This window comes from Calliphora vicina, chromosome 3, assembly GCF_958450345.1.
Source record: "Calliphora vicina chromosome 3, idCalVici1.1, whole genome shotgun sequence".
Lineage (NCBI taxonomy): Eukaryota > Metazoa > Arthropoda > Insecta > Diptera > Calliphoridae > Calliphora > Calliphora vicina.
In genome coordinates this window covers 31,384,090-31,411,861 of record NC_088782.1, presented here as the reverse complement: position 1 = coordinate 31,411,861, position 27,772 = coordinate 31,384,090, and the positions used below count along the sequence as shown (strand labels likewise).

Sequence of the window (27,772 nt, the reverse complement as noted above, 5' to 3'; positions counted from 1 at the left end):
TTTGTATAAAAAAAAGGTATATAAAATTTAAAAAACAACAATTTTGCTTGCCACTGTTTACACGTATATACTCGTTTAGTAAAATATTTACAGTCTCTGTGTGTTTATATGTAAATGTAACAAGACTGACATGGCCAGATCTAAATATTAACATAGATAAAATACAATTTCAATTATATTCTAGTAGCACCAACTTAAATGTAATTTAAACACAACTTTTAAAATTTTAACAAAACCAAAAAATTATTAAAAAATATGGTGAACTAATAGACAAAAGTTTGGAAAAGTAATATAAAATTCTAAATTTTCAAACATAATCATTTTTAACACACTCCAGGTCAGTTGAAAAATGATGGCCAATTAGAAGTTTCATGACTCTGGTGACTTATTTACGGATTCTGTAGGAAAATCGGACAAAACCTTCTGATTTTCTCATATATTTGATAAAATTTCAGCAGCACAACTTCAGTAGGTTGTCAATAGTACTGAAATGTTGCCTGGCTGATATGTGAATAATATCTGAAGTTCTGGGAATGCTATCAAAGTGTGATAAATTAAAAAACAATGGACCTACTTTTCACCAATTTAAAGGAGTTCAATATGGTGGAATAAAATAACAAAATTTTCATTAGTTTGTATATTATATTAGTTTATATTCACTTCAACGTCTATCCATTTTTTGTAATTTGTAACATAAATGCACAAGACTTTAAAAAAATTTCCTTACCACAATTTGTTAAATAAAATTTTGTTAATATTTAAGGTTTTTTTATTTAAAACTCTACAAAAAAAAAACAGTTTTCAACAACAAACTATAGTAACTATAACCATAAAAACATGTTTAATTTTTTCTCCACAAAAAAAAGTTTTGATAATTTTGTTAATTTAAAATAAAAAAAACGTATCTAAAGGATAGACATGAGTAGAGAAATAAGCAAACAAATTTGTATGCATGTTCAGCCCTATAGTCCTTACATAGTAAACCAAAATGAAAATAAAAACAAAAATAAATTTCTAGAAACAACTACTAACCATTCAGCCATAGAATGGATTGAATAATAAAAAATAAAATCCACTTTTCAACAAAAAAATAGAAAAAATTATAAACAAAATTATTATTAAATTTACATGCATTCATGCCATGAGAATATAATTACAAGTTGTAAAAAAAAGTTTATTTTTTATTTATTCTTTACTTTACGTTTGAAATTATGAGTTAATTTTGATTTTGTTTAATAAAGTTTGTTTGTTTGGCAAAAATATAAATAAAACATTTCAGCGTACTTTTAATAAACATTATGCAATTTAAACAAACAAAAAAATAAGGAATGAATTTAATTTGTTTATGTGATGACACTATATTGTGTCTGTTAGCGGTTATAACTTCATTTTAATTGAATGACACTTTTTTTATAGAAAAACTGTCTCAACCAGACACTTTTCTATAGAAAACCGGTCTCAACAAGACACTTTTATATAGAATACCGGTCTCAACAAGACACTTTTATATAGAATACCGGTCTCAACCAGACACTTTTCTATAGAAAACCGATTTGAACCAGACACTTTTCTATAGAAAACCGATCTCCTTTATTGTGTTTACAAAACTTTTCATTTAGCTTAAATTTATTTGTGTTCACTTAAATTCGAAGCAATTTATTTACCACAATGAAGCTATAAGTCATGTTTCAATTTTTCATGTCGAAATTTATTTTTGTTAGTTTTTGAATTTTTAAAAAGACATCATAAAAAATTTTATGATTGAACACGTGACTATTTCAGACAAGGGATTAAAACTCAACAACAAGAACTATAAACTGGAAAAAAACAAAAAAATAACAGAAGAAACAAAAGAAAAATGGTATGAATTTAAAGATACTTTTTTCATTACTTGCACACATAGCGTCAACAATACGCTGCTAAACCATTTCCGAAAGAAAATTTTGTGAGATTCCAAAGATCTTAATATCTTTTTTGACTTGCAACTCTTCTCTTTTTGTGGTTTTTTAAATTTTTTTTTTTTGTTAAAAAAATCGGGCTAAAAATTTTTTGTATGACCAACTTGCAAAGGTCTTTGAAATATCTATCATTAGATATCCATATTGTCTATATTAATGACTAAGTAATCTAGATATAGGTCAAAAATAGGTAAAAAATCGAGGTTGTCCTGGTTTTTTCCTAATATCTCAGCCATTTGTGGACCGATTTTGCTGATTTTAAATAGAAAACTTCTCGAAAGCATGTCTGACAGAATTATTGAAGATTTGGATCCCGAAGATATCTGGAAATATCAGAAAATTGATTTCAACAGACAGGCGGACAGACAGACATACGGACATGGCTTAATCGTCTCCGCTATCTATAAGGATTCAGAATATATATACTTTATAGGATCGGAAAATTATATTGTGGAAATGACAAACGTATATATACCCTTCTCACGAAGGTGAAGGGTATAAAAATATTTATAAATCATTTTCTTAGAATGAATTTTAGAGCCATAGATGACAACAAGGTAGGTAATTGAGTGCCAAAAAAACTTTTCCATTTTTTAGGAAACGCTGTACCATACTCTATGAATTGTACCAATAAAAACATTACACAGTGCAATTGTGCCAAAAAAAAAACATAAAAAATGAAATAGTTGTTTTGAAGCAGTAGGATTCCTATATGATTTTGGTACTTGATATTTGGATTACAATTTTATTAAAGAAAATAAATAGCAAGTAAACAAAGGCAATATTACAGAGAAAAGTTTACCAAAAATAAAATACTATTATAAGAATCTGAGTATTATATTCCGTTAAAACGAAGTTTTTGCACCCTTACAGATAAATATTTTAAAAAATTCAACTCGTAATAATATTAAGTCGTAAGGCCTATAAATGCATAAGAAAACTGTCTTAAACAAGACACTTTTTTCTATAGAACAACTGTCTGAAATAAGACACTTTTTTCTATAGAACAACTGTCTGAAAGAAGACACTTTTATCTATAGAACAACTGTCTGAAAGAAGACACTTTTTTCTATAATATTAAGTCGTAAGGCCTATAAATGCATAAGAAAACTGTCTGAAAGAAGACACTTTTTTCTATAGAACAACTGTCTGAAAGAAGACACTTTTTTCTATAGAACAACTGTTTGAAAGAAGACACTTTTTTCTATAGAACAACTGTCTGAAAGAAGACACTTTTTTCTATAGAACAACTGTCTGAAAGAAGACACTTTTTTCTATAGAACAACTGTCTGAAACAAGACTCTTTTCTCTATAGAAAAACTGTCTGCAGCAAGACACTTTTCTGTATAGAAAAACTGTCTGAAACAAGACACTTTTCTGTATAGAAAAACTGTCTGAAACAAGACACTTTTCTGTATAGAAAAAGTGTCTGAAACAAGACACTTTTCTGTATAGAAAAACTGTCTGAAACAAGACATTTTTCTCTATAGAAAAACTGTCTGAAACAAGACACTTTTCTCTATAGAGAAACTGTCTGAAACAAGACACTTTTTTCGATAGAAAAACTGTCTGAAACAAGACACTTTTTTCGATAGAAAAACTGTCTGAAACAAGACACTTTTTTCGATAGAAAAACTGTCTGAAACAATACAAGAAAAACTGTCTGAAACAAGACACTTTTTTCGATAGAAAAACTGTCTTAAAACAAGACACTTTTTTCGATAGAAAAACTGTCTTAAAACAAGACACTTTTTTCGATAGAAAAACTGTCTTAAAACAAGACACTTTTTTCGATAGAAAAACTGTCTTAAAACAAGACACTTTTTTCGATAGAAAAACTGTCTTAAAACAAGACACTTTTTTCGATAGAAAAACTGTCTTAAAACAAGACACTTTTTTCGATAGAAAAACTGTCTTAAAACAAGACACTTTTTTCGATAGAAAAACTGTCTTAAAACAAGACACTTTTTTCGATAGAAAAACTGTCTTAAAACAAGACACTTTTTTCGATAGAAAAACTGTCTTAAAACAAGACACTTTTTTCGATAGAAAAACTGTCTTAAAACAAGACACTTTTTTCGATAGAAAAACTGTCTTAAAACAAGACACTTTTTTCGATAGAAAAACTGTCTTAAAACAAGACACTTTTTTCGATAGAAAAACTGTCTTAAAACAAGACACTTTTTTCGATAGAAAAACTGTCTTAAAACAAGACACTTTTTTCGATAGAAAAACTGTCTTAAAACAAGACACTTTTTTCGATAGAAAAACTGTCTTAAAACAAGACACTTTTTTCTATAGAAAACTTGTCTTAACAAGACACTTTTCTGTATAGAAAACTTGTCTTAAACAAGAACTTTTCACTTAAGAAAATTGGTTTCAGAAATGCATATTTTATAAACTTTGCTTGCGGATTCAAAAATTTTGTTTCTAAATTTTCACAAATTCATCTTTTAAGAACCTTTATATAGATGCTTATGTAATTGTGGTTTAAAAAATCCCCATTTCTTAAAATTTTGTAAAAAGTTATGCAATTATTATTGTACTGTAGCTTATTCGCATAGAATATTAAATTTAGTTTTGCCCTATAAAGTAATTTTTAGAACAATAGAAAATTGTATGTTTAGTAAACATTTTTTTAACACATCCCTACATATTGTGCTACATGCTCAAGTATAATATAGACTTTACAGCACACAAGACAATTACTAAGAAAATAAATATTATTTTGTTTTATTTTCACTAGCCTTTAACTAAAAATACGATTAAACATATTTATGTAAAGGTACATGCTTGTTTTCGTTTCCTTTTGCAAAGTGCCTGTACTGGCAGGCACTGGCATGCACTGGCAAGTCGGTAACAAAAGGTACAACATCGTTTCCTTACATTGAAAATTTAATTTAAATAAAATGTGTGAGTGCTTACTATTTTGTAGCTGTTATTTGTTTGTTAATATAATAAAACTTTGTTTTCTTCGCATTCTTTATGTACATGCTGCTGTTGTTTATTAAATTATCTTAAAACTGAAAGAATAAAAGCGAAATTACAAAATGAACAAAAAATGCACAAGAAAAAAACAACATCAGTATTACATTTAATCAATACTTTACTACCAGTGATACTCTTCTGGTGCGTTCCTTTTTGCGCTTTCTGTGCTTTTTTCAAGTCGTTGCTCCCATTTCATTGACATAAAGACAAGAGATTTTGAGAAAATGTAATGAAAATTAACTCGTGCATTCTTAATTTGAATTTATATTAAATGCAAGCGCGTACAAACGTGCAATACAGGATAATGTTCAAACAAAAAAAAAAAAGAAAAATAAAACGAAATAATAATCAATGTATAGAAAATAAAAATTGACAAAGATAAAAATAGCTTGCTCTCATCTTCTTCCAATACATTTAAAAATGTGTGTTATTGGAGCAAAGGAAATTTGTAATAAAAATTTGTAGTTTAAAAGAAATTGTTTGTAGAAATTGCAAAATTTTATAATAGAAATTTATAGCGTGTAGTTTGAGGTATTTTTCATTATGCTAATTTGTAACAAGAAATGTTGTTAATATTATACATATTTTGTTATATTTAATTTGTTTAGATTTAAAAATCAGCAAACAAAGAAATTTAGCTGTTGCCATTAACATGTACCACAAATTAATGGAGAGAAAACGAAGCTTTCCGGCAATACATTAGAACTTGCCCATTCGAAATTTGTTAAAACTTGGAACACAGGTTCCTTATGCTTTTAGGTCCCTATACTAAACCTTTAATCAAAATCGGAAAGGTCATCCAGGGTTTTATGTAAATTTGTTTTAAGAGTTTTTACTTCTTTTTCATGATTTCTCAAGATTTAGCGCATTATCTATTGAATCTTCTGACAACCCCCTAATTTATAAACATTTATAATCCAAACAACTTCTCTGTGGTACATGACGTATGATTAATATTTGATGAGAACTAAATAAATTATACGCCCCCTGAAACGCAAAATATTTGTAAATACTTATGTTCAATTGGAAAAAGAAATTATAATTTAACCACTATTATTTACAAGTTTTAATTAATTCGAAGACATTTTCCATAGAAAACCAATAATACAAGTTGTCAACAAACCCCAAATCATGTAATAAATACGATTAAGATAATGTAATAAATATTTAAATACAATTACATGCAGTGGATGTGAAATATTTAGTTGGAATCAAAACTCAATGAAAAAAAATTAACACAACATTTTAGTTTAACTCTTACTTTGTCGCTCTAGTGTAGCACATAACAAGTAATTGTACAAAACCACAGATTAAAACTAAAGGTTACCAAGCAACTGATAGCAACTAAAATATAATTAAATTACAACGAAACAAAAAATTCAAAAAAACTTTTTAGAATACATACTTTCGAAAACACAGATGCAGATTCTGAAAATAACTCGTCCTTTTATACATTTGTGGAATATTGCATGCCGCTTATTTTCAGTTATTAAAAATAAATCATCTTAAATATAGAATATCATGAATCCCATGAGTTTCCCTTAAGAAAATCACATGATAAATTAAAGCTAACTAATAATAACTAATAATATATAATAATATATATACAGGCTCGGAGTAAGAGAGCACGTTTCTGGACATAGATTAGATTTACTAGGCTATGATTTTGAAGACTTCATTAGTTCCAGACAAATGATTTTGTTTTACAGGATCAAGAAGTATAACTCTCCTCCCTATCTAGCTGATAAATTTGATTTCGGTACTTCAAATAGGACTCATTCAATAATATATCCAACATTTTCATCATTAGCTATGAACAGATCATTTCTAATGAAAGTAGCTAGGCTTTGGAATTCAGTAATTCCATATTCAGAAAGAAAGTTTACGCATAAGGTGACACATTTTGCTAATATTTTTAAAATGCATCTATAAGTATAAAATTTTATTGCTGATGACTAAATCATTTTTTTTTCTCTTGTTTTAAAACTAAATTTTGAATATTGTATTTTTAACAGTTGTGTTTGTACAAATATTTTTGGGGGGTTAATTTTGTAAAATGTAAAGGCGTATTAAAACATAAATTTATATATAAAATTAAAATTAATTATAATGTCATATTATAAGATTTATCTGCAGTTAATTGGCCTTATAGGCTTACGACTGACATTGAAATAAATAAATAAATAAAAAAATAATAACCATCTGAAAATAAGTGGTCCACTTATTTTAGTAGTTTTAGTACTTCTCTTCTTTTGTTATCTTTCACCTAAATATATTTTTTTTGAAGTTTCGTGTTTTTGGCAATATTTTGAAAAAAATTAAATCTTGAAAAAAAATTCAACAAAATCATAAAATTGAATGCACATCTCAAATACCAAAGTTTTCGTTTTAAAAATTTTGTTTAAATAAAATTTCAAAAAAATTAAAAAAATTTCCCCGATTCTGATAAACACTAAATCAGGATTACAAACTCCAATTTTAACAGTTGTACCTATTATGGGTTAGCGAGGCTAGTTAGTTCTTGGTCACAATTTTTTTTAAATTATTTCATTTCGTAGCCTATTTTCTAATATTTAATTTCAAGTTGTTTCTTTGAGGTTGATAACTCACTTTTTAAGATATTGTTAAGCATTTTATACCCACCATCAAAAAAGATTGGGAATATATTGATTTTGTCATTCCGTTTATAACACATCGAAATATTCATCGCAGACCCTCAAAAATATTGGGTGTATGAATTAAAAATGCGGGTACATATCTGTCATTTATTATCATTTCGTTATTGAAAATTATAGTGTAAACAACAAGTTTTTTTTTGCTTAGAAAATGTCGAGTTTTATGCCAACAAAGCTTCATATGCGGGAAGTTTTGCTTTACTTCTTTAATTTGAAAAAAAGTGCCTCTGAAGCACACCACAACTTATGGTGAATGTTTCGGCTTCATCATGCGAGAGATGTTTTGTTCAATTCAGAAGTGGTGATTTTGAAGACAAAGTCGCCCAAGCCAGCCAAAGATGTTTAAAAACCAAGAATTGGAGGCATTACTCCTTGAAGATTGTTATAAAACTCAACACGAGCTTGCAAAATTCTTGGGTGGTACTCAAGCAGGGAAATTGGCCACCATACGATTTGAAGCCGTGAGACCTTGACGAACGATTTTGCATGTTCGAAATGATGCTTGAACGCTATAAAAGAAAATATGGATCCATGAAAAATGAATCCATTACGATAACCCGATGCGTAAGAGAACGTACATGCAGCCCGGCTAGGACCAAAAGTGTCATATCTATTATGAGCTGCTGAAAACTGCACAGACCATCATAGGGAACCTGTACCGAATACAAGTGATTCGTTTGAAGCGAGTATTGGCCGAAAAACGACCAGTATAGTCAGCCAGACATGATACTGTTATATTCCATCATGAAAACACTCGTCCACATTTTGCAATAACTTCTAAAAACTATTTAGAATGAAGTGATTGGGAAATTTTGCCTCACCCGCTTTATAGTCCAGACCTTGCTACGTCCGACTACTATTTGTTTCGATCGAAGCAGAACGCTCTCTCTGGGATACACTTCCATTTGAAACAGAGTATCCGATATTGGCTTGATTCGTTCTAGGCCTAAAAAGTGAGCAGTTCTTTTGGTTCGGAATCCATATGTTGCCAGAAAGATGGGAAAATTTCATATCTAACAATGGCCAATACTTTGAATAAATTTATATTGTTACGAAATTGTACTTGAATTTAAATATAACTGTTTTAACGGCTGGTGATTCTCAAACTTTAAACAACAGCAGTGCTTCTCAAACTTTAAACATATCTTGTATTTTATAAAGTGTGTGTATTTCTGCTAACCCCCAACAACACGAAGTCTGGTTATGTGTTAACTAATAGTTATGCTGTCAGTTTTCATACAAAAGTAGTTTTAACCGGCAGTATAACTATTAGTTAACACCTAACCAGACTTCGTGTTTTAATGGGGGTAAATTGCTTTTATTTGCAATCAAAAGTATCCCGTTTATTTAAAGGAAATAAACCACGTTTTTAGAAGGTAAAAGCGTAACAATATTGTACTAATGTTTCAAAAAAAAGCTAAAAATTTAAAAAATCCCTCATTTTTAAATCATATACCCATATATTTTTAACATTTATTTATGATATAATTGATGTGAGAAATTGCTTTAAAAACTTTATATTTGACTTAAGGTTGTCATGGGTTAATGAAGTCCAAGAAAAAAAATATATTATTTGATTAATAGTTATGGTCCAATAGAATTCCAATATTAATCTGTGTCTTGTGTCAATTTTGACCATAGATATAAAAGCGTTTACAATGTTCTAGAAATTTTAAATTACAAAAATCGTAAATTAACAAACTAAAGATGCAAAATAGTATTCCGGGAGTACATTTGTATGGGGCCTAGGTTAAATCATGGACCGATCTTGCCCATTTTCAACACCAAACAAACCTTATCAATATAAAGTATTTGTGAAAAATCAGCCAGCTAGTTCGTTTCGTGTGGCCCCTATCGTGTTTTCCTCCACTTTTCTGCAATTACAAATATTTGTCTTTGTATTTAGTATATGTGTTCTTTCAGTTAAAATTAATAACCATCTAAAAATAAGTGGACCCCTTATTTTCCCGCTTTTGGGTTTACTGCAATTTTCTCTCGGTATTCCACTACTTATTTTCTGCAATTCCTCTACACATACACAGCTTTCAAATATTTTTCTTTGTACTATTTACATACTATTTGTTCTTGCAACAGCGAAAAATCATTAAACACATACACATATGAGAAATAGTTTTCAATTTCAGTTAAACAGATTATTTTTTGTTCACCACAAACATTTTGCTGATTGAAATTTGTTTTTATTTTTGTTTCTTATATTCGTTGTTGATTATAAAGAATTGTGTACAAAAATATATACTTGTTCAGCATTAGTTTCCTTTTTTTAATTAATTGCTATTGATATAAGATGTTGATTAAATGAACACTACATTCATTTACAAAGATATTTGAAAACAGTAAATTTTTGGCAATTCATTTGAACTTTGAAAAAATTACTTTTAAATACTGTAAAATGAGTTTTCTTTATTAAGCCCCTGATTCTGAAACAGGACCAAGAAATTTATTTTGAAAATTTTTATGAAGATCATTTAATTTTCAAATAATTTTTTAGTGTTTTTCATACAAAAATTTTAGAATTGATTTCCGTTGGTGTTTTTCAATCAAATTAAGAATTATATCTGACTTTTATGGTAACATAATAAAAATTATCATCAAGTCCCCATTTCTCTGATAAAACTAATACTCTTTCTATAGAGTGTCCATTGAAAATCTTCCAGTTCAATGAATGAAATGCATCACATACAAAAGGACAACGAAATATATTGTCAAAGAAATTAATTGAAACCACAAATGAATGTAATCATTTAATTAATTTTCATTTTTCAAAGAAACCATTTATAACACTTAAACAATGTGTTGAAATAAATACATACATATTTATTAAACACAATGAATATTACATTCATATCTATGGAAAATAAGCAATTAACAAATAGTTTTTAAATAAATTTAAGTTATTCAAAAACCTCCAAAAACTTTTTTAAACTGCATTCAATCTACAGATTTATTTAAATCAATCCATTTATAAATATTTATTTTATTTCGATTTTCAACTCTATTTGTTTTGTATTCATTTTTTTTTATTATTTTGGTAAACTAAACTTCTAAGTTAAATCTTATTGTCCTCTTAAGATTTTCAATATGGATGCAGCTTTATGATGACACAATCAGCATTTTGCAATTTGTTTGTCAAGATGCCACAATGTTTATTCAATAATATTTTTTTTTTCTTCTTAGTTTTTTTCTTACTATTTTCAAGTTTTACAGAAAGTCAGTATAGAAATGTCAATGATATGATGACACAAATTCAGTAGTTAGTTTATTGGCAGAGCACGATGGGGCCAGTATCGTGGTAGAATAAAAGGTAGATGTAACAAATATATAATACATAGATTATAGGACCATTGATTTTTACTTATAGAATTTTTTTAAAGGGCATCGAAATACAGGTTTATAAAATACGACTTATACCTCGGCCATTTTGTTTACCGATTTGAATGATTCTTTCAGCGCTGACAATTCAGAAAGTATTTTTGTCAGTTTTATAATTTTGTATTGGGTGTATGACTTAAAAATGCGAGATTTAAAAAATTTAGTTTCCTGTGTTGACGAATAACAGATTTACAGTAATTATAAAAAAGCCCTAACTCATTTAAAAAATCGTTTGAAAGAAAAACCCCTAACTCATTTAAAGTTGAATGCATATTTTTTGTTTTATAATAAAACAAACAACTTTTCTAAAAATATTTTTTGATATATTACAAATTATTGAGTTTTTTCCTTCTCCTGTAAAATAACTAAAGTTGAGATACGCCTTTCAATATTTAGCCATCGATATGTAGATGGTTGAAATTTCACATAGTGATTTACAATCTCATCTAGTTTTATCCAATACCAGTAAATATGAAAAAACTCTATTCATAAATTTCAAATAAGCGCCACGATGGACACATTTAATCCCAATGTGCAGTTTAGGAAACATTTTATGAATATAATTTTAACAAACTTTAAGGGAGTTCTAAATAAATAATGGATTTGTTTTTAAGGACAATTTGTTTTCTTTAAGTTGCATTTATTCGAGAAAAGTTGTGGTTAATTTTGTTGTCATTTAACAGATGCTTAGTATTAATTAAATGGTTTAAGTATTTTGGATCGTTATAGATTCCGAAGTGGATATAGCCATGTCCGTCTGTCTGTTGAAATCAACTTTCCGAAGTCGCCAAATAACTTACATATATTATTGATATTATTACGAAATTGCACTATCAATTTAACGATCTGTAACGACTGCTTGCTACATTCATCATGTTTATAAACATTTTTTCATCAGTAGAAGTTTCTACTTATCAACAATGTTGATAACACACTGTTATTAACATTGTTTGTAAGTAATGCAACATTAAATGTTAAAGATGCTAACATTAACATTGGAGCTGATAAAAGCTCTAGAAATAGAACATTCTAGTTTTCTCTGTTAAGATAATTCATGAAGCTGCTGGATGATGGCACTGTATATAAATAGTGGCAACGGTTGCAGTCAGTTTAGTTTAACATAGGCGCTGTTAGAATAAACATCAACTACATTACCAGTGAATTCTTGTACAATAAAAAGTGTGTAATATTAGTGTGTGTATTAAAAGAAAGTGATAGGTTGCTAATATATATAAAAAAACCAGGATTACCTAGATTTTTTGTTGTGATACCTACATACGTAAATTGTACACACATTTTTTATACCCTTCACCTTCGTGAGAAGGGTATATATAAGTTTGTCATTCCGTTTGTAATTTCTACATTTTTCATTTACGACCCCATAAAGTATATATATTCTGAATCGTTATAGATAGCGGAGTCGATATAGTCATGTCCGTCTGTCCGTCTGTGTGTTGAAATCAACTTTCTGAAGTCCCCAAATAACTTACATACACGAATGATACATCAATATCTCCGAAATTCTTCCGGCTCGGTTGCTATTTAAAATCGAGAAAATCGGTCCACAAATGGCTGAGATATAAGGAAAAAACCAGACCCATATCTGAATTATTAAATCATTAATATAGACAATATGGATATCTAATGATAGATATTTCAAAGACCTGTGCAACGACGCATATAAGACCATAGTAAGTTGGACCTACAATGGGTCAAAATTGGAAAAAATATTTTTTAACCTGAATTTTTTTTTTTAACCAAAATTTTTTTTCACTAAATATTAAAAAAAAAAAAATTTAAAAACTAAAAAAAAAATTTTAAAATTTAAAAAAAATTAAAAAAAAAAATTAAGAAACAACTGGAAAAAAATTTAAAGTTTGTTTAACTAAAAATATTTAAAATTTTTATTTTAAAGTATAATTTGGTGAAGGGTATATAAGATTCGGCACAGCCGAATATAGCTCTCTTACTTGTTTTATCTATATCTGGATTACTCATTAATATAGACAATATGGATATCTAGTGATAGATATTTCAAAGACCTTTGCAATGACGTATATAAGATCATAGTAAGTTAGACCTACAATGGGTCAAAATCGGAAAAAATATTTTTAACAAGAAATTTTTTTACACCAAAAGTTTTTTTTCGCTAAATATAAAAAAAAATAAAAACCAAAAATTTTTTTAAAATTTAAAAAAAAAATTTTAAAATTTAAAAAATTAAAAATTTTAAAATTTAAAAAATTAAAAAACAATTCGAAAAATTTTTTTTTCCAAAAAATTAAAAAACAACTTTTGAAAAAAAATAAGTTTTGTTTATCTAAAATTATTTAACAAAAATTTGTTTTATACAAATTTTTTAAACATTTTTTTTCCACCAAAATTTTTTTTTACCAAAAAATTTTGAACTTTTTGAAGGTTATATCGGAATAGCCGAATTTAATAGCACTTTTGCTTTTCATTAAAATAATTTATTGAATTTAAAGATCCTCCTTTTTTGAGGTTAAATATTTCTTTCAGTTTCTAACATTTTCAAAAAATCAAATCAAATTAAATTTTATAATAAAAAATATGATAGTGGTATTTCAATCTTAGTAACTCTTATTTTTTTAATGTAAACCAAAGAAAATTGCATCTAAATAACACTTATATTTCAACGATATCAACACTATACAAGTTTATATAATATAGTATATGTGTATGTATTATAATCATTTGCTAGTTAACCTCCATATACTAAGTTAACATGACGTACTTATTGAGTGCTGTTGTATTTATTTTCAGGAGCTAAAAAGTCAACAACAAGCGATTATGATGATGATGCAAAAACCAAACAGCCACAACAACAGCAACAAAAGCAACAGCAGCAAAAATGTACGAAGAAAACTAAAAAGGATATGCAAGCACTTGCGGCAGTTGCTGATAGTAGTACTAGTAGTAGTAGTAGCAATGTCACTAGTTGTAGCTCTGGCAGCAGTGGCAGTAAAAATAGAAAAATATCAACAAAAGAGACACAATCACGAAATCCCATCAGACGTTCACAAAGTGAAAGGCAGCCAACAACTACAGCACCAACAATGAGAACAACAACGACATATCACAATAGCACTAACAACAACACTAACAACAGCAGCAATAAGAAGAAGAAAGACCAACAATTGCACCACGACACTGCACATGTTGATAATGGTGGCAGCAGTGGCAGTAACGAAAATATTATTCCAAATACCAGGAATAGCTTAAAGGACATAGAAAATATACCAAATAATATAAATGACAGCAGAAGTGCTGATTGTGCTGGTTCGGGCACCGTTAGACGCAGTGTGGGGGGTGTGGGTATGAGGGGTAATGGTAACAAAACTTCATTGCATTTTCATGATACAATGGCATTGCGCAACCGTTATAACCGCAACGATACAAGGGATTTATTCAGCATGGCCCTTATAGGAAGACCTAGAGAACCACCGCCACCACCACCACTATCTTCTTCAACGCCACAAACTCCAGCAGCAGCTGCACCACCATCATCACCAGCAGTGGATATGGCTAATGCAAGAACTCCAGTGAGTAATTCATTGCCTAAGGCTGTGGAATTGAAGGAGTCAACTAAATCCACCACCACTACCTTGGCAACAGATGCAATAGAAACTTCACAACTATACCAACAACAAATCCTTAACGGATTAGAGAGCAACAGCAGTAAACAGCAGCAACTAGAACAAAAGTTAACAATAACAACAATAGCAGCAAACAATACAATATTTTGTAAAGAAATCAATGAAGCCACTTTAATCGAAGACAAACCGAAAAGACATCAACAGCAACAAATGGTTGAATTGACAAATAGTGAAAAAACCACAACGGATTTATCATCACAATCATCGTCGTCTTTTTCCTACTCCAGTAAAGAACAACACACAATTTTACCAACAACATCTAACGGCAATAATAAACAGCAGCAACGAACTGTTGTTAGAGTTGCTCCATTTAATAAAAATTCCTCTGAAATACATCGTTTGAAAATTTCCCACACAGATAATAATGATACTTATCCCCACTCGCCTCAGACACCCAAAACACCCAACACTCCAAATTCAACATGTTCCAGCAACTCCAGCAACATGTTTGCCTGCTTGTATGCCTCCTCTCCGTTCTCCAACTCTTCACACTATAGTGTTACAGATTTGAGTACATTAAACGCCTCCAACGAATATGGCCAAAAGAAAACTTCAATTTTAATTAATGGTGATGATTGTTATAGCACCATGAATTTAAGCTGTGATGACTCTTGCACACCACTCTATCAATCCTCCGTGGTGGTAACAGATGGTTCGACCAAAACCGACAACGACTTACAAGGCTTAAGAGTAACAAATACCTATAATACGGTAACCATTAATGTAAGTAGTCCCCGTAGCTCAGAGGATGAACTAATACATCATCACAATCAGTTGAATAATCTGCTGAAGAGACAGGCAAAATCCTCTTCGGCCACGGGTAGTATACGCGCTATAATACCCATACGTGGCACAATTGATATAAACCTGCAACGATCGGCTTCCTCCACCTCGTCCACATCGACTAGTTCCATAACTAGCTCATGTTCGTCGGCTTCTAGCTCTAGCCATGCTGGTACCTCGAAGAGAGGAAAAACTTTAATACGTTTGGACTATGAAAAGGAAAAACCATTAGTCCACGAATCTAAGATCTCGTCTACCATGATAAATGAGCAGCTACCCGAAGAAGAGGATACAGATGAATGGTTGCCCCATGAAACTGAATTGCTAAAAATTTTAAGAAATCCCGTTGAGGCTGTTAAGCGTAATTTGGTACCTCATATATGTAAACTACGAGAAACCGATACACAAAAAGATGCCAAACGTTCAAAGAAGATGAAGGAAAGACACTCAGATATATTGGAAAGTTCAGTTACAAGTAGCAGTAGTAGTGGTAGTAGTAGCAGTGTACCCACATCATCGAATAAAACACCTGAAGCCTCGTCCACTTTTATAGGCAAACTATTGGAAGATCCCATGTTACAGCAAGTGGCTGAGGGACTGGAAACAGATACAGTTGCTGAATTGATTGAAAACTCCCTGAAACGTTTGCAAGAGTCCAGAAGTTCGCTGGACATGACTGGTACCAAAGATAAGGATGATATGAATCGTTTAATTGATCTAACACTGAAACGTATACAAGAAGAGCGTAACTCTTGCACTAAAGAAACCTCCTGCAATTCAAATTTGTTAAGTGTACCACCCTCCAAGGATGAAGAACGTTTGTCGAATCGAGGCAGCATTAGTTCAGCCAACAGCTTTGCCTCGGCTCACAACTATGAATTGTTCGACTTTGAAGCCAACGAATCGGATTGTTATCAAAGTTGTTCGAGTGACATCAACTCAATTATGGAAGAGGAAGTACCCTCACCGGAAACCAAAACAAAGTTTTATCAGATGCTGGTAGATGCCACTTTGCAAGAAATTGAATTGTCTACCAACATTGAAGATTTGACAAACGATGAACATCAGTATGAATCCATAAGACATAATATAGATCCCATATATGAGGAAATATATGATGTGCCGCCACCATTGCCACTAACAGCTCCACCACTCAACGATCCCGAATTGGAAAAGAAATCGGCCAGATCTATTTTCGAAGGAGCCTCCAAGTATGACATTCTCTCTTATTTAGTAGATGCCAAAGAGAGAGGTCTGGTCAAAGAAGAACCCTTTGATTATCCCCTCAATTGCTCCAATCCCATCATCATAGAAGAAGAATCCTCAGACACTCTTAGTGATTTGGGAAAACTCAACAAGCTTAAGCGTATAGATACCATAAGCTCTCGTTCGTCGATAATGAGTGATTCTTCGGATGACAACCAAAGTACCATGAGCTCGTTGTCTCCCCCTACAACTAACAACTTCATGCTACTACGCAATAAGCAAGCAACCAGTGATATAGAACGTAATGATTCTGGTGTAGGTTCAGAAACCAGTAAATCGTCTCGAAGTAAATTTTTAAATCCCACCATGTCCTCCTCTCCTTCGCCCACTTCTAATTCATCCTCACCGATTTCCCACCAACACTCTCAGCCTCGTTCCAGTCCCATACATTTATGCGAAGATTGTGATGGTCCCGTCGAAACACAAATCGCCGAAAATGGCCATATTTTTGCTCCCTTGGTTTGCCGCAAGTGTGGCAAAAAGCGTGTGGAACGCAAAGAAATCATCACAGAAGTTGTTGAGACCGAAGAGAAATATGGTCGTGATCTTCAAATTATCTTAGAAGAATTTTGTCATCCCATGTTGGTGGCCGGTCTCCTCACACAAGAGCAACTCTCTGCAATCTTCTTGAATACCGAAGAATTGCTCGAGAACAATCAAACTCTTGCCGAACGTATGCGTGACGCTCTCGACATCGCTCTGGAGCAGGGTGATGATGACTTGCTAACGGTGAATATTGGTAAAATATTCTTGGAATCGACACAAATGCTGCATGCCTTCGAAAGCTATTGTGTACGGCAAGCGGGTGCCAGTCTATTGCTGGCCAATCTGGAGAAGGAAAAGGAATTGTTGCGCATTTTTCTGAAAGTATCGCAGATGGAGAATGCCGTTTTAAGGCGAATGAATTTGAATTCATTTTTAATGGTGAGTTTGAGAGATTTTAATACTTGCTATTTACAAAAATCATAAATGTTTCCTGAATTCAATAAATACAAGTCGAAATCCGAAACTTTAGAAAAATATACATAGAACGGAAACTAGAAAAAACTAAAAAAATCACACATACAAGCGTGGATTAACTCTCAGCCTTTAGGATTTTGACAACTGAGTTAGGTCTTTAACAGGAGAGTTTCCGATCTATTTGTATTTATATATGCTCGAAACATTCATTATTAATTCTATCTAGCCTGTTTTATAGACATTTTTAAAGCAAAATTGAAAAAAATTATGTAATTTATTTCTTAATGTTACAAATGATGTAAAACTTTTATTTTTGTTTTATTCACATCCTTTAAATTTTAATGTTATGCTGCTTTTTTCTTTATAAACAGGTACCTGTTCAACGTGTCACCAAATATCCTTTACTTTTGGCTCGTTTATATAAAGTCACACCAGCACATCTTGAAGGACGTGATCAACTTAAGCAGGCACAAGAAAAAATTGAATTACACTTGAATCATATCAATCAGGAAGCAAAAGATGTACCAACAAAACTCTGGCGTCGCATCTCTTCATCGAGTCCCAATCGACGTGCTTCCTGTGAAATTGATATGATAAACATAAAGCTACGTAAAATGGCCATAGATGTGCTCGAATGGAATCACGATGAAGTGCGTTTTGTCATGGAAGGCAAATTGCTGTACACCCAACCCACAGACAGTAATTGGAAGAAGGCTCGTACCATTAAGCTGACAACAGTAAATGCTCTACTGGTAACAAACGGAAAGGTAAAAAACATCAACTTGACAAAGAATAGAATACAAATTCTCCCTTAAACTTTAATTTCTTATATCACATTCACAATTCAATAATACACTTTAAGCAAAGAGTTTGTATAGTGTTAATGACTGCACTGCTCAACAACACAATTGAGTTTTTGTTTCAAACGAAAAAAAATCCAAAAAATACTCATAGTCTTGCTCACACAACTAGCCATAGAATTCAATAATTTTGACCACTATTGGGCATTAGAGCACTTTAAGTAAATGGTACTTGAAAATGTGTATTTGAGGATATTTTGTTTTACAGTTGTACAGCACATACGTACGTACTAGTATTTGAAGGACATATGGAGTAGTGTTTAATTTCAGTTTGTTTTATTTTACATTCATTCAATATTCTATTGAATGCATACAATTTACAATATTTACTAAAATATGGAATTTTTTTGTGCCCATTTGGTTAAAAGGGATTTCAATAACAAAGTTTTGTATGTGTCCTGAAATATTTAGAGTAGAAATATGCCAGAGAGTGCTCGTTAGGGTTTTTTTTTTTCATAAAAATATTTGATAAATTTGTATGAGTTTAAATAATAAAATGTTTGTTAGATCATGATTTTGTTTGAAATATTTAAAAGTTTAAAATGAAGTAGAAAATTAATAACAACTAAAGTTTTTCAATTAAAAATGAATCAAATATTTTAAATCAATACATCAATATATGGTAAATAAATGTAAAAACTCCAAAAAGTTGTTCACACAATTCATCATTGGCCCACTGATGTAATCCTCTCTAGCAACTGCATGCTACTAAGCAATAAACAAGCTACCAATGATATAGAACCTAATGGAGTTGGTTCAGAAAACAGTAAATAGTCTGGAAATAAATTTGGCCTAGTTCCAACTCCTCCTTCCCTCCTTTCACACCAACACTCTCAGACTCGTTTCAGTTCCATAAATTATGCGAAGAAGCTTGTAATTACCGTGAGACTCAAATCGGTAAAAATTTCTTTCTAGTTCTTCCTCTCCGATTTTACATCCACATTCTCAGCCACATTTCATCCCCATATATTTATACGAAGATTGTGATGGTCTCAGCCTTGTTTCAGCCCCATACATTTATGCGAAGATTGTGAGTGTCTCATCGAGATGCAAATCAATGAAAATTTCCATATTTTTGATCACTTGAAAACAAAGAAATCATCACAGAAATTGCTCTGGTGTAGGTTTCGAAACCAGAAATAGTCTGGAAGTAAATTTTTAAATCCCACCATCTTCCTAATTCCTCTTCTCCGATTTAACATCAACGATCTCGCTACGTCTAAGCCCCATACATTAATGCGAAACTTGTGATGGTACACAGAGACACAAATCCGAGAAAATAGTCATATTTTGGCTCCCTTGCTTTGACGTAAATGTGATAAAATGCGTGTTGAATGCAAAGAAATTTGACTCGGATTTGAATCACTGTAACTTCCTGGCATGAACTCGTTGTCACCCTATAATTCTTACAACTCCATACAATTACGAACAGTGGTTTCGAAACTTTTTATTAATAATTCGGAAGCTCGAGAACCATTTGAAATATCTTAATGAATAGTCAGTGCTGATGCTTTAATTTGTATTTAAATGTGTTCGTAGGTGCACGTTCGAATATGTATTCGCTGGAATACGAAGCCCTCTAATATGAAAAAATTCTTTTTGGAAACGAATTAACGGTTATAAGTGATATCAAAAATGTTATTTTGTAACATTTAAGGCCCAACTATAATATGCATACACTAGTTTAAGTCAGCTTAAGCAACTGTTCTAATACATATAAAACGTATGTAACAAACTAGAATGTACTTAAGAGAGTTTCGTCAAGTTTCGTCAAATTTTATTTGCTTAAGCAAAGAGCGAAGCTGGTCGCACATTCCGTAAGTTTGTTTATTGTATACAAAGAAAATAAATAAAAAATGAAAAGGATGAAGAAAATTAATTTATTTTCATAAAATAATAAGAAATACGTATTTTTTTAATTTCGTGTTGCACATAAATGTGCAAATGGGGCTAAATTGTTTTAAATGCACATAAGTACATTATGGCCACCTAAAAGTTTCTTCGGCTTTTCTTAAGCATTTGACAGTCTTTTCGTTCGGTTTTGACATTAACTTAAGCTAGCTTATGCATATTATAGTTGGGACTTTATTTTGTGACTTTTAAAATAAAAATCCATCTAAAACAGTTATTATTCAACGTAAAAATAAAAGTTCGCATGAAACTCTTAAAAAAAGAGTTTTAAATAACCATCATAAAAAAACCTAATTTGAGGAGTTTTATTTTTCCCGTCAGAAAAAAAAACTCAATAGAGGAGTTTTATTTTTTTCCGTCATAAAATAAAATTCATTTGAGGAGTTTTATTTTATCCGTCACAAAATAAAACTCATTTTATGTAAATTGACACCTAAAGTTTGCCGCTGGTCAGATCATTACAATGTGTAAAGCACCTTGCAATTTAATAATTTGTCATTAAAATATAATCAAGTGGGATTTTAATTCGTTATTGTTTTATTCCTAATATCAAATTGTTGTATTTTTTTCTTAAACAATTAAATTACTACAAACATTATATCAGATAGACTCAATAAAGAAAGATACTGAAAAAATAAAAAATTAAAGAAACGAGTTTAATTATCTGACGGGAAAAAATAAAACTCCTCAAAAGAGTTTTTTTCCTGACGGGAAAATAAAAGTCCTCAAATGAGTTTTTTTATGTGGCTATTTAAAACTCTTTTTTTAAGAGTTTCATGCGAATTTTTGTGGTATTGAGATCATTTTTTTAATATCACCATAAATTCTGAAAGAGCACTTCACAAATCTATTAGTATATAACAGTACAGGTCTTCGTTGACTCTAATATAGAGAGTTTTTGATTTCAAATTTTCTGGATAACCGTTATATACGGTCCCGGATTTTTTCCAGTGAACTCTGAAATTTTTTAAATAAAATATTGAATGATTATATGAAAAATTATACTGTTTTCTGGATTAAATTGAAAAAGTCATATAATCATTTTTAGAATCCTTCACAACTAATTCAAATCCTTAATCCCCTATAAATAGATATTTGTAGTGTAATACTGCTTTTTTCCCACTGTATATTTTAAACTTAATATTAATGTCCTTTTCCGTTTTAATTCATAACCAACGAGGCAAACGTCAGGAGTGATTTTTATCACACACGTATTTATATAAAACAATATTGAATAGGCTCTTTTCAACCAAACTGGCATATTTAAAAACTTCTGTGTATGTGTTTAAAAATAAACTAAAACACTACGATTTTCACCAGAAATACAACAATAATAAATGAATCAAACAAATTGAAAGCAAAATATAAAACTTGCAGCAACTCTTTTAACTAACCCACACGTATCTTTTTTATATATTTTATTTTTTTTTTGTTCTACAGTTTGACAACATTTTCAATCTTTTGTTATCCTTTCAATTTTTATTCTCTTTTTTTTACTCCTTTTATATTTTATATCAACACTTCTACATCCGGCCTGAAAACATTGGGTACAAAAAAAAAAACTACAAATCTATTCCATATTCACAACCAACCAACCAACGAACAAACTGACCATCCAACCCACAACTCACACACTCACTTCCTCATCTATGAATGTATGGATCTGTGTGTACGTATGTATGCAGCCAAGTACCAATTATAAAGCAGAAAAAGTCATGTCAGATAAACTGAATTTTCCCAAACATACCGGAATACGAGAAGCTTCATTGTTGGTGGTCAAGGAGAAGTGCGGACGTTATACATTGATACGTGAGCCATTGTATTTGGATCGTTGTGTTGTATGCAGTGAAGCAGATTGGGATGAATATTTCGAAATACAAGAGATTTCTTCCAAGGATACATTCATCTTTAAGGTAAACACAAACACATACATTTAAAATTAGAGATTTCTAAAATCAGTTTTTTTTTTCGTTTTAACTTTAAAAAAAATTAAATTAATTTTAAAGGAAATTGGGTTATTGGAAATATTTTAAAGAAATTTGATAGGAGTTTAACGAAAAGGAAAATGGGGATTTTTAGAAAACCAATTAAGAAATTATTAATGATGATATAGATATTTCAAAACTTTCTTAATTTTTTTTTTCAATGAAAGTGAACCCGTTATTTTCGATCTCTGCTTAATACCTATTGTTCATAGCAAAATGTGTCCCAAATAGTTTTGATAGCTATTTCTTCAATCTTTCGAAAAAAAAAAAAATTTAAAAAAAATAAAATTTTTTTTACTTTTTTTCAAAAGAAAGCTTAGATATTTTCCTTGAAGACCTATTTGGTCGCTTAGTGGGACGCGAATTGGATACCTATAAAAATAAATATTTTGTAACTCAAAACATATAATTTTTTCTTTTTTTTTTTTGGTAAAAGCAAAAACTTTGTTGACTTTTTTTCAAAATGGACCCTTTTGGGATGAGAGTGGGATATCTATCAAAATAAACATTTCGTAACTCAAGATATACAATTTTTGACTTTTTTCATCCCGATCGGAAGACTTCGATTTCAAAAGTTGGTTGGTTCACTTGACATGAAATCCCCCATATTCTTAAACTTATTTAATATTTTTTATACCTAGAAATTTCAATATAATTTAATAACAAAATATTTACTTCTCTCTCTCTCCTTTTCCCACTTTCTTTAGGCTGAGGATAATGTACGCACAAAACAATGGTATACACAGTTACAATATCATGCTCAGGGTATGGGAGCCTGGCGTAAAAGACGTAACGCTTTAGCCAATATCATGATTAATGGCATGTTAACGCGCAGTTAAAGGGATCAGAATTCATCTTCTCTCAACAACAGCAACAACAAAAAAAACAAACGAAAAAATAAAACTTTTTTATTACAATATATCAAAAAACAAAAAGAAACAAAGTGTAAAATATACATAAAAACGAACGATTAAAAAATAATAAAACATAAATAAAATACTTATACTTTATTTACATTCCACTTGCATTACGCACACATACACATTCGAGTGTAATTATTTCTGTGTATGCGTGTATCTATGTAAGTGTGTAAATAAATAAAATATTAATAAAACTATCCGTCTGTCTCATTAAAATATAGTTATCATACTCGTATGTATATGGAAGAATACATTCATTTATTTAGTTGTAGATATTTAGCAGTTAGTAGCGGTAGTAGAAGCACTTTAAATCCTTTTATTCAAAAAAAGCATTGTACTTTTTTTTTAATTTGTAATTATATTAAAATTAAAACAATTATATAAATATTCACACTAACAATTTAATTGAATATATTTTATTCTATGTATTTAACTAGTAGTATCACTATCTTTATTATTATTATTATTATTGTTATTCAAAATTCAAAATTATATAATTATGTATTTAGTTTATCCATTTAAATATTATTATTATTATTTTAAAAATTGTATTCAATGTATTAACTTTATTGTAAAGAATAATAAAACAAAATTTAAACAAAAAATCAATCAAACAAAAGGGTTTTATTGGGTAATTTTTAACTAAAATATTTTATTTGCTACATTTTTTTAGTCATAATTTTTAGCCGCAATAAATAAAAATAGAAATTAGGCAAACAAAATCTCGGAAAGATTTTGTATAGTTTGTGACACGGAGAATTTCAAAGTCGAATTAGCTATTTCACGGTCAAAATACCCAACCGATATTAATGAATCTACATAAATATGTTTATTACTGTCCTAAGCAGTTTGGTACTAAAAATCAATCAAATCGGTTTAGAAGAAAAAAGAGCCCATACTAGAGTATCCAAAACCGAAACCGAAAACCGGTCAACCGGTTTTTTCATCTTTGTAAACTCCACGGTTTCGATTTTTTTAACTTTTCTGTTTTTTGACAAACCGGTTTTTGTATGACGGTTAACCGGTTTTAATGAAATATATTTTCTAAAGCTCGTTCAAACATATTTATGAAAAACTTTGATACCATTTTTAAAAATATTGATTTATTTTTAACATTTCGTAAAAGATATAAAATAATTGCATAAAGAATTCAAAAATGCTAAATTTTAATATAAACCGGTTAAACGGTTTTTTTGCAGACAGAAACCGAAACCGATTAACCGGTTTTTTTAAAAACACACTTTTTCGGTTAAACCGGAAACCGATTAACCGGTTTTTTTAAAAGACAATAATCGAAACCGGTTTTTTCAAAAACACACTTTTTCGGTTAAACCGGAAACCGGTTTTTTAAATTTGCCAGTTTTTTTGGACACTCTAGCCCATACATATTAAATTCGACTTTGCAAAACATATTAGGGGTTTGGTTTATATTGGGTGTATGACTTAAATTGTGGCGTATCTTTTGAACGCGGTTTTTGTTTTTAATAACTTATAAGTCCTTTTGAAGGATACATATTAATCATATTAATATTTATTCTTACTTATTGAACATTATAGTGTAAACAACGAATTTGCTTCGAAAATGTCGAATTTTGCGCCAACAAGGCGTCAAATGCGGGAAGTTTGCTCACCAAAAGACAAAAAAAGTTTGAAGACCCAGAATTGGAGGCATTACTCCATGAAGATTGTTGTAAAACTCAACAAGAGCTTTCAAAATCATTGGGAGCTACTGCATTAATTTCAAAAATGCATCCAAAAGCAGAGAAACTGGGTACCCCACGAATTGAAGCCAAGAGAACTAGAAAGACAATTTTGCACGTCCTAAATGATGCTTGAATGATATAAAAGAAAATAATTTTTGCTCCGAATCATAATTTTGCGATGAAAAATGAATCAATTACGATAACCCGAAGCATAAGAGGTTTAATGTGAAGCCCGACCAACCAGCCGAATCGACACTAAAGCCAAATATCCATGGCGCTAAGGTAATTCACTTTATTTTTTTGGGAGTAAAAGGGTTAAAGTATTATGAGCTGCTGAAATCGGACCAGACCATCACAGGGAACCTGTAATGATTTGTTTGAAGCGATCATTGACCGAAAAACGCCCGGAATATGCGGCCAGACATGAAATGTAATATTCCATCATAACAACGCTAGATGACATGTTGCAAGACCAGTTAAAAACTATTTAGAAAGAAGTGGTTGGGAAGTTTCGCCTCACTCTATAGTCTGAATCCATATGTTGCCACAATGATGGGAAAAGGTCTTAGCTAAATTTACTGTATTTTTATTTTATTATTTCAAGTGGGCGTGGCACTAAATGGTTATTATGGAATATCTGGTAAGCTATAACTGTTAAAGCCACAAAACATCACGATATTTACTTCAGTACCATTATGAGCATTTTGTCTGAAATTTGAATTCGATAAATGGGCGTGGCACCACCCATTCCAAGTAAGTAGTTATTTTCGAATATCTGGAGAACTATAATTGTCGAAATCTTCAATAGTCTGGGTGAAAATGGCTGTATTGTATTAGTGGGCGTGGTGCCTCCTATACAATGTGAATTGTTAATTTCGAATATCAAAAGAACTTATAATCATAAAAGTATTTAAACTTAGCATGAATCAATTTTTTATCACTATACGGATTTTGGCTGAAAATGGGCGGGAGTGGATTAGTGGGCGTGGCACCTATCATACAAAGTAAATAGTTATTTTCGAATATCTGTAGTACCATAATTTTGAATGTCTTCAAACTTTATACGAATCAATGTCTTATCACGGCATGAAGTTTTACCAAAAATGGGAAGGATCGGAACAGGGGCTCGCCTCCTATAAAAAGTAAATAGTTAGTGGACGTGGGACCTCCCGTACAAAGTAAATAGTTATTTTAGAATATCTAAAGAATTGTTATAGCTTGAGTTTCTAACTTCTTAAAAATTACTTTTCTATAATTTTTTAAAATTGCAGGATATTTTTTATACTTTCAATGACAAATGATGGTATACAATTAAAAACTAACAAAAAATTCCGATATTAAATATATTCATTTACCCCCGTATTCATAAACAATTTTTTAAATTTAAACAACGCACAGTGGCGCCATTTGAGTTTTTTTGTTGCAAAAATCTTTTGACCCAAATGAGTTAATCAAAAAATTTAAAAAGCATATGATAGGTAATTGAACAGCCTATGAAATGAAAATGGTTCTACGCCTTTCTGGTGCCTTTCAAGTGCCTACTTATAAAATAAAATATTTTTTAAATTTTTTTTAATTTTTTATGTTTATTTTTAAAGGCTTTTATGATTTAAAATTATTCCTTAAAAGATTAAAAAAAATTTTTGGTTGGTTTTTTCACGGTCATATGTCATTTTTGGAACTTTTTTCCAAAATTTTACCTATAGCAAAAAAGAACGGGCAGCTGGAAATTTTTGCATTTAGTTAAGGAATAATCAAAGAACTTATTTTGAAAATATGGCAAATATAGAAATTGATAGTTTTTTTTTATTTTCCATCAAAGTTGAGAAATATTGAAAAAATGGTAAATATCGTTTGGAACCATGTCTTTTTTAGGGGCACATGCAATATTTGCAACCCCACTTGTTCTACGGGCGCCACTGTGCAACGTTTTAAAATCATGGAAATTTAGCTTTAAAACATTGTTTAAATTTTAAATTTTTTATCAATACGGGTGTTAAGTTTATAAAACCATTTTAAATTTTTTTATTTTACTGCGATACGGGAAGCTAGTGTTTTTATATGTTCCGAATTTAACATATTTGAATTTAGGCTAATTGTTCTAAAATCCCAATTGCAAAACGGGCAAACGTTTTAAATATTCTATCCGGACCAAATGTGGAATTTATGGGTAAAATTCCCCAACTTCCACTAAAATTAACTCTTTTGTTTATACATGGTTTGATTGGTATTCCTACAACGAATTCGAAAAAAAAACTGTGCATCGAGAGCAGCAGCACATTTTTAGAAATTTAGCTTTTCATACATATTTTCTAATATGAATTAAAACAAATTTAACTCAATGCCATCATTGTGTTAGTAGTTAACTCTCTATTGGTAAATGTCTAACATGAATACCGCCGAGATTTAAGCAGTAGCCAAATAAAAACTACATACCAGCATATGAAACAGTATGTAAGTGTAAAAAAGTTAGTTTTTTTTTTAAATACGATTTATGTTGAAAGCACATATGTGGCATGCATTATGATAGTGTTAAGTATAACTATGTGTCATACATACACATTCAGCTACACACACACACTCACTTGTACATATGTTCATGGTAAAGAAAGTTGAGAACGAAAGAAAAAAATCAAACAGCAACAACTTTATAGTATCAAACACATCACATTGCATCCCTGAGTTGCAATGTCTGT

The 27,772-nt window shown here is 30.4% G+C and overlaps 2 protein-coding genes across 2 annotated transcripts in view; one reads left to right on the top strand and one right to left on the bottom strand.

Moving 5' to 3' along the window:
• Positions 1 to 23,992, top strand: part of RhoGEF64C (Rho guanine nucleotide exchange factor at 64C) — a 159,015-nt gene extending 135,023 nt beyond the window's left edge. Inside the window, exons 4-7 of the mRNA XM_065505587.1 lie at positions 13,796 to 17,661; positions 18,069 to 18,464; positions 22,154 to 22,381; positions 23,161 to 23,992. Coding sequence (XP_065361659.1) covers positions 13,796 to 17,661; positions 18,069 to 18,464; positions 22,154 to 22,381; positions 23,161 to 23,292 — 4,622 coding nt within the window. The 3' untranslated portion in view covers positions 23,293 to 23,992. The remainder of the gene's footprint in view (positions 1 to 13,795; positions 17,662 to 18,068; positions 18,465 to 22,153; positions 22,382 to 23,160) is intronic.
• Positions 1 to 27,772, bottom strand: part of DEF8 (differentially expressed in FDCP 8 homolog) — a 48,739-nt gene that overhangs the window by 2,493 nt on the left and 18,474 nt on the right. The gene's annotated exons all lie outside the window — the stretch shown is intronic.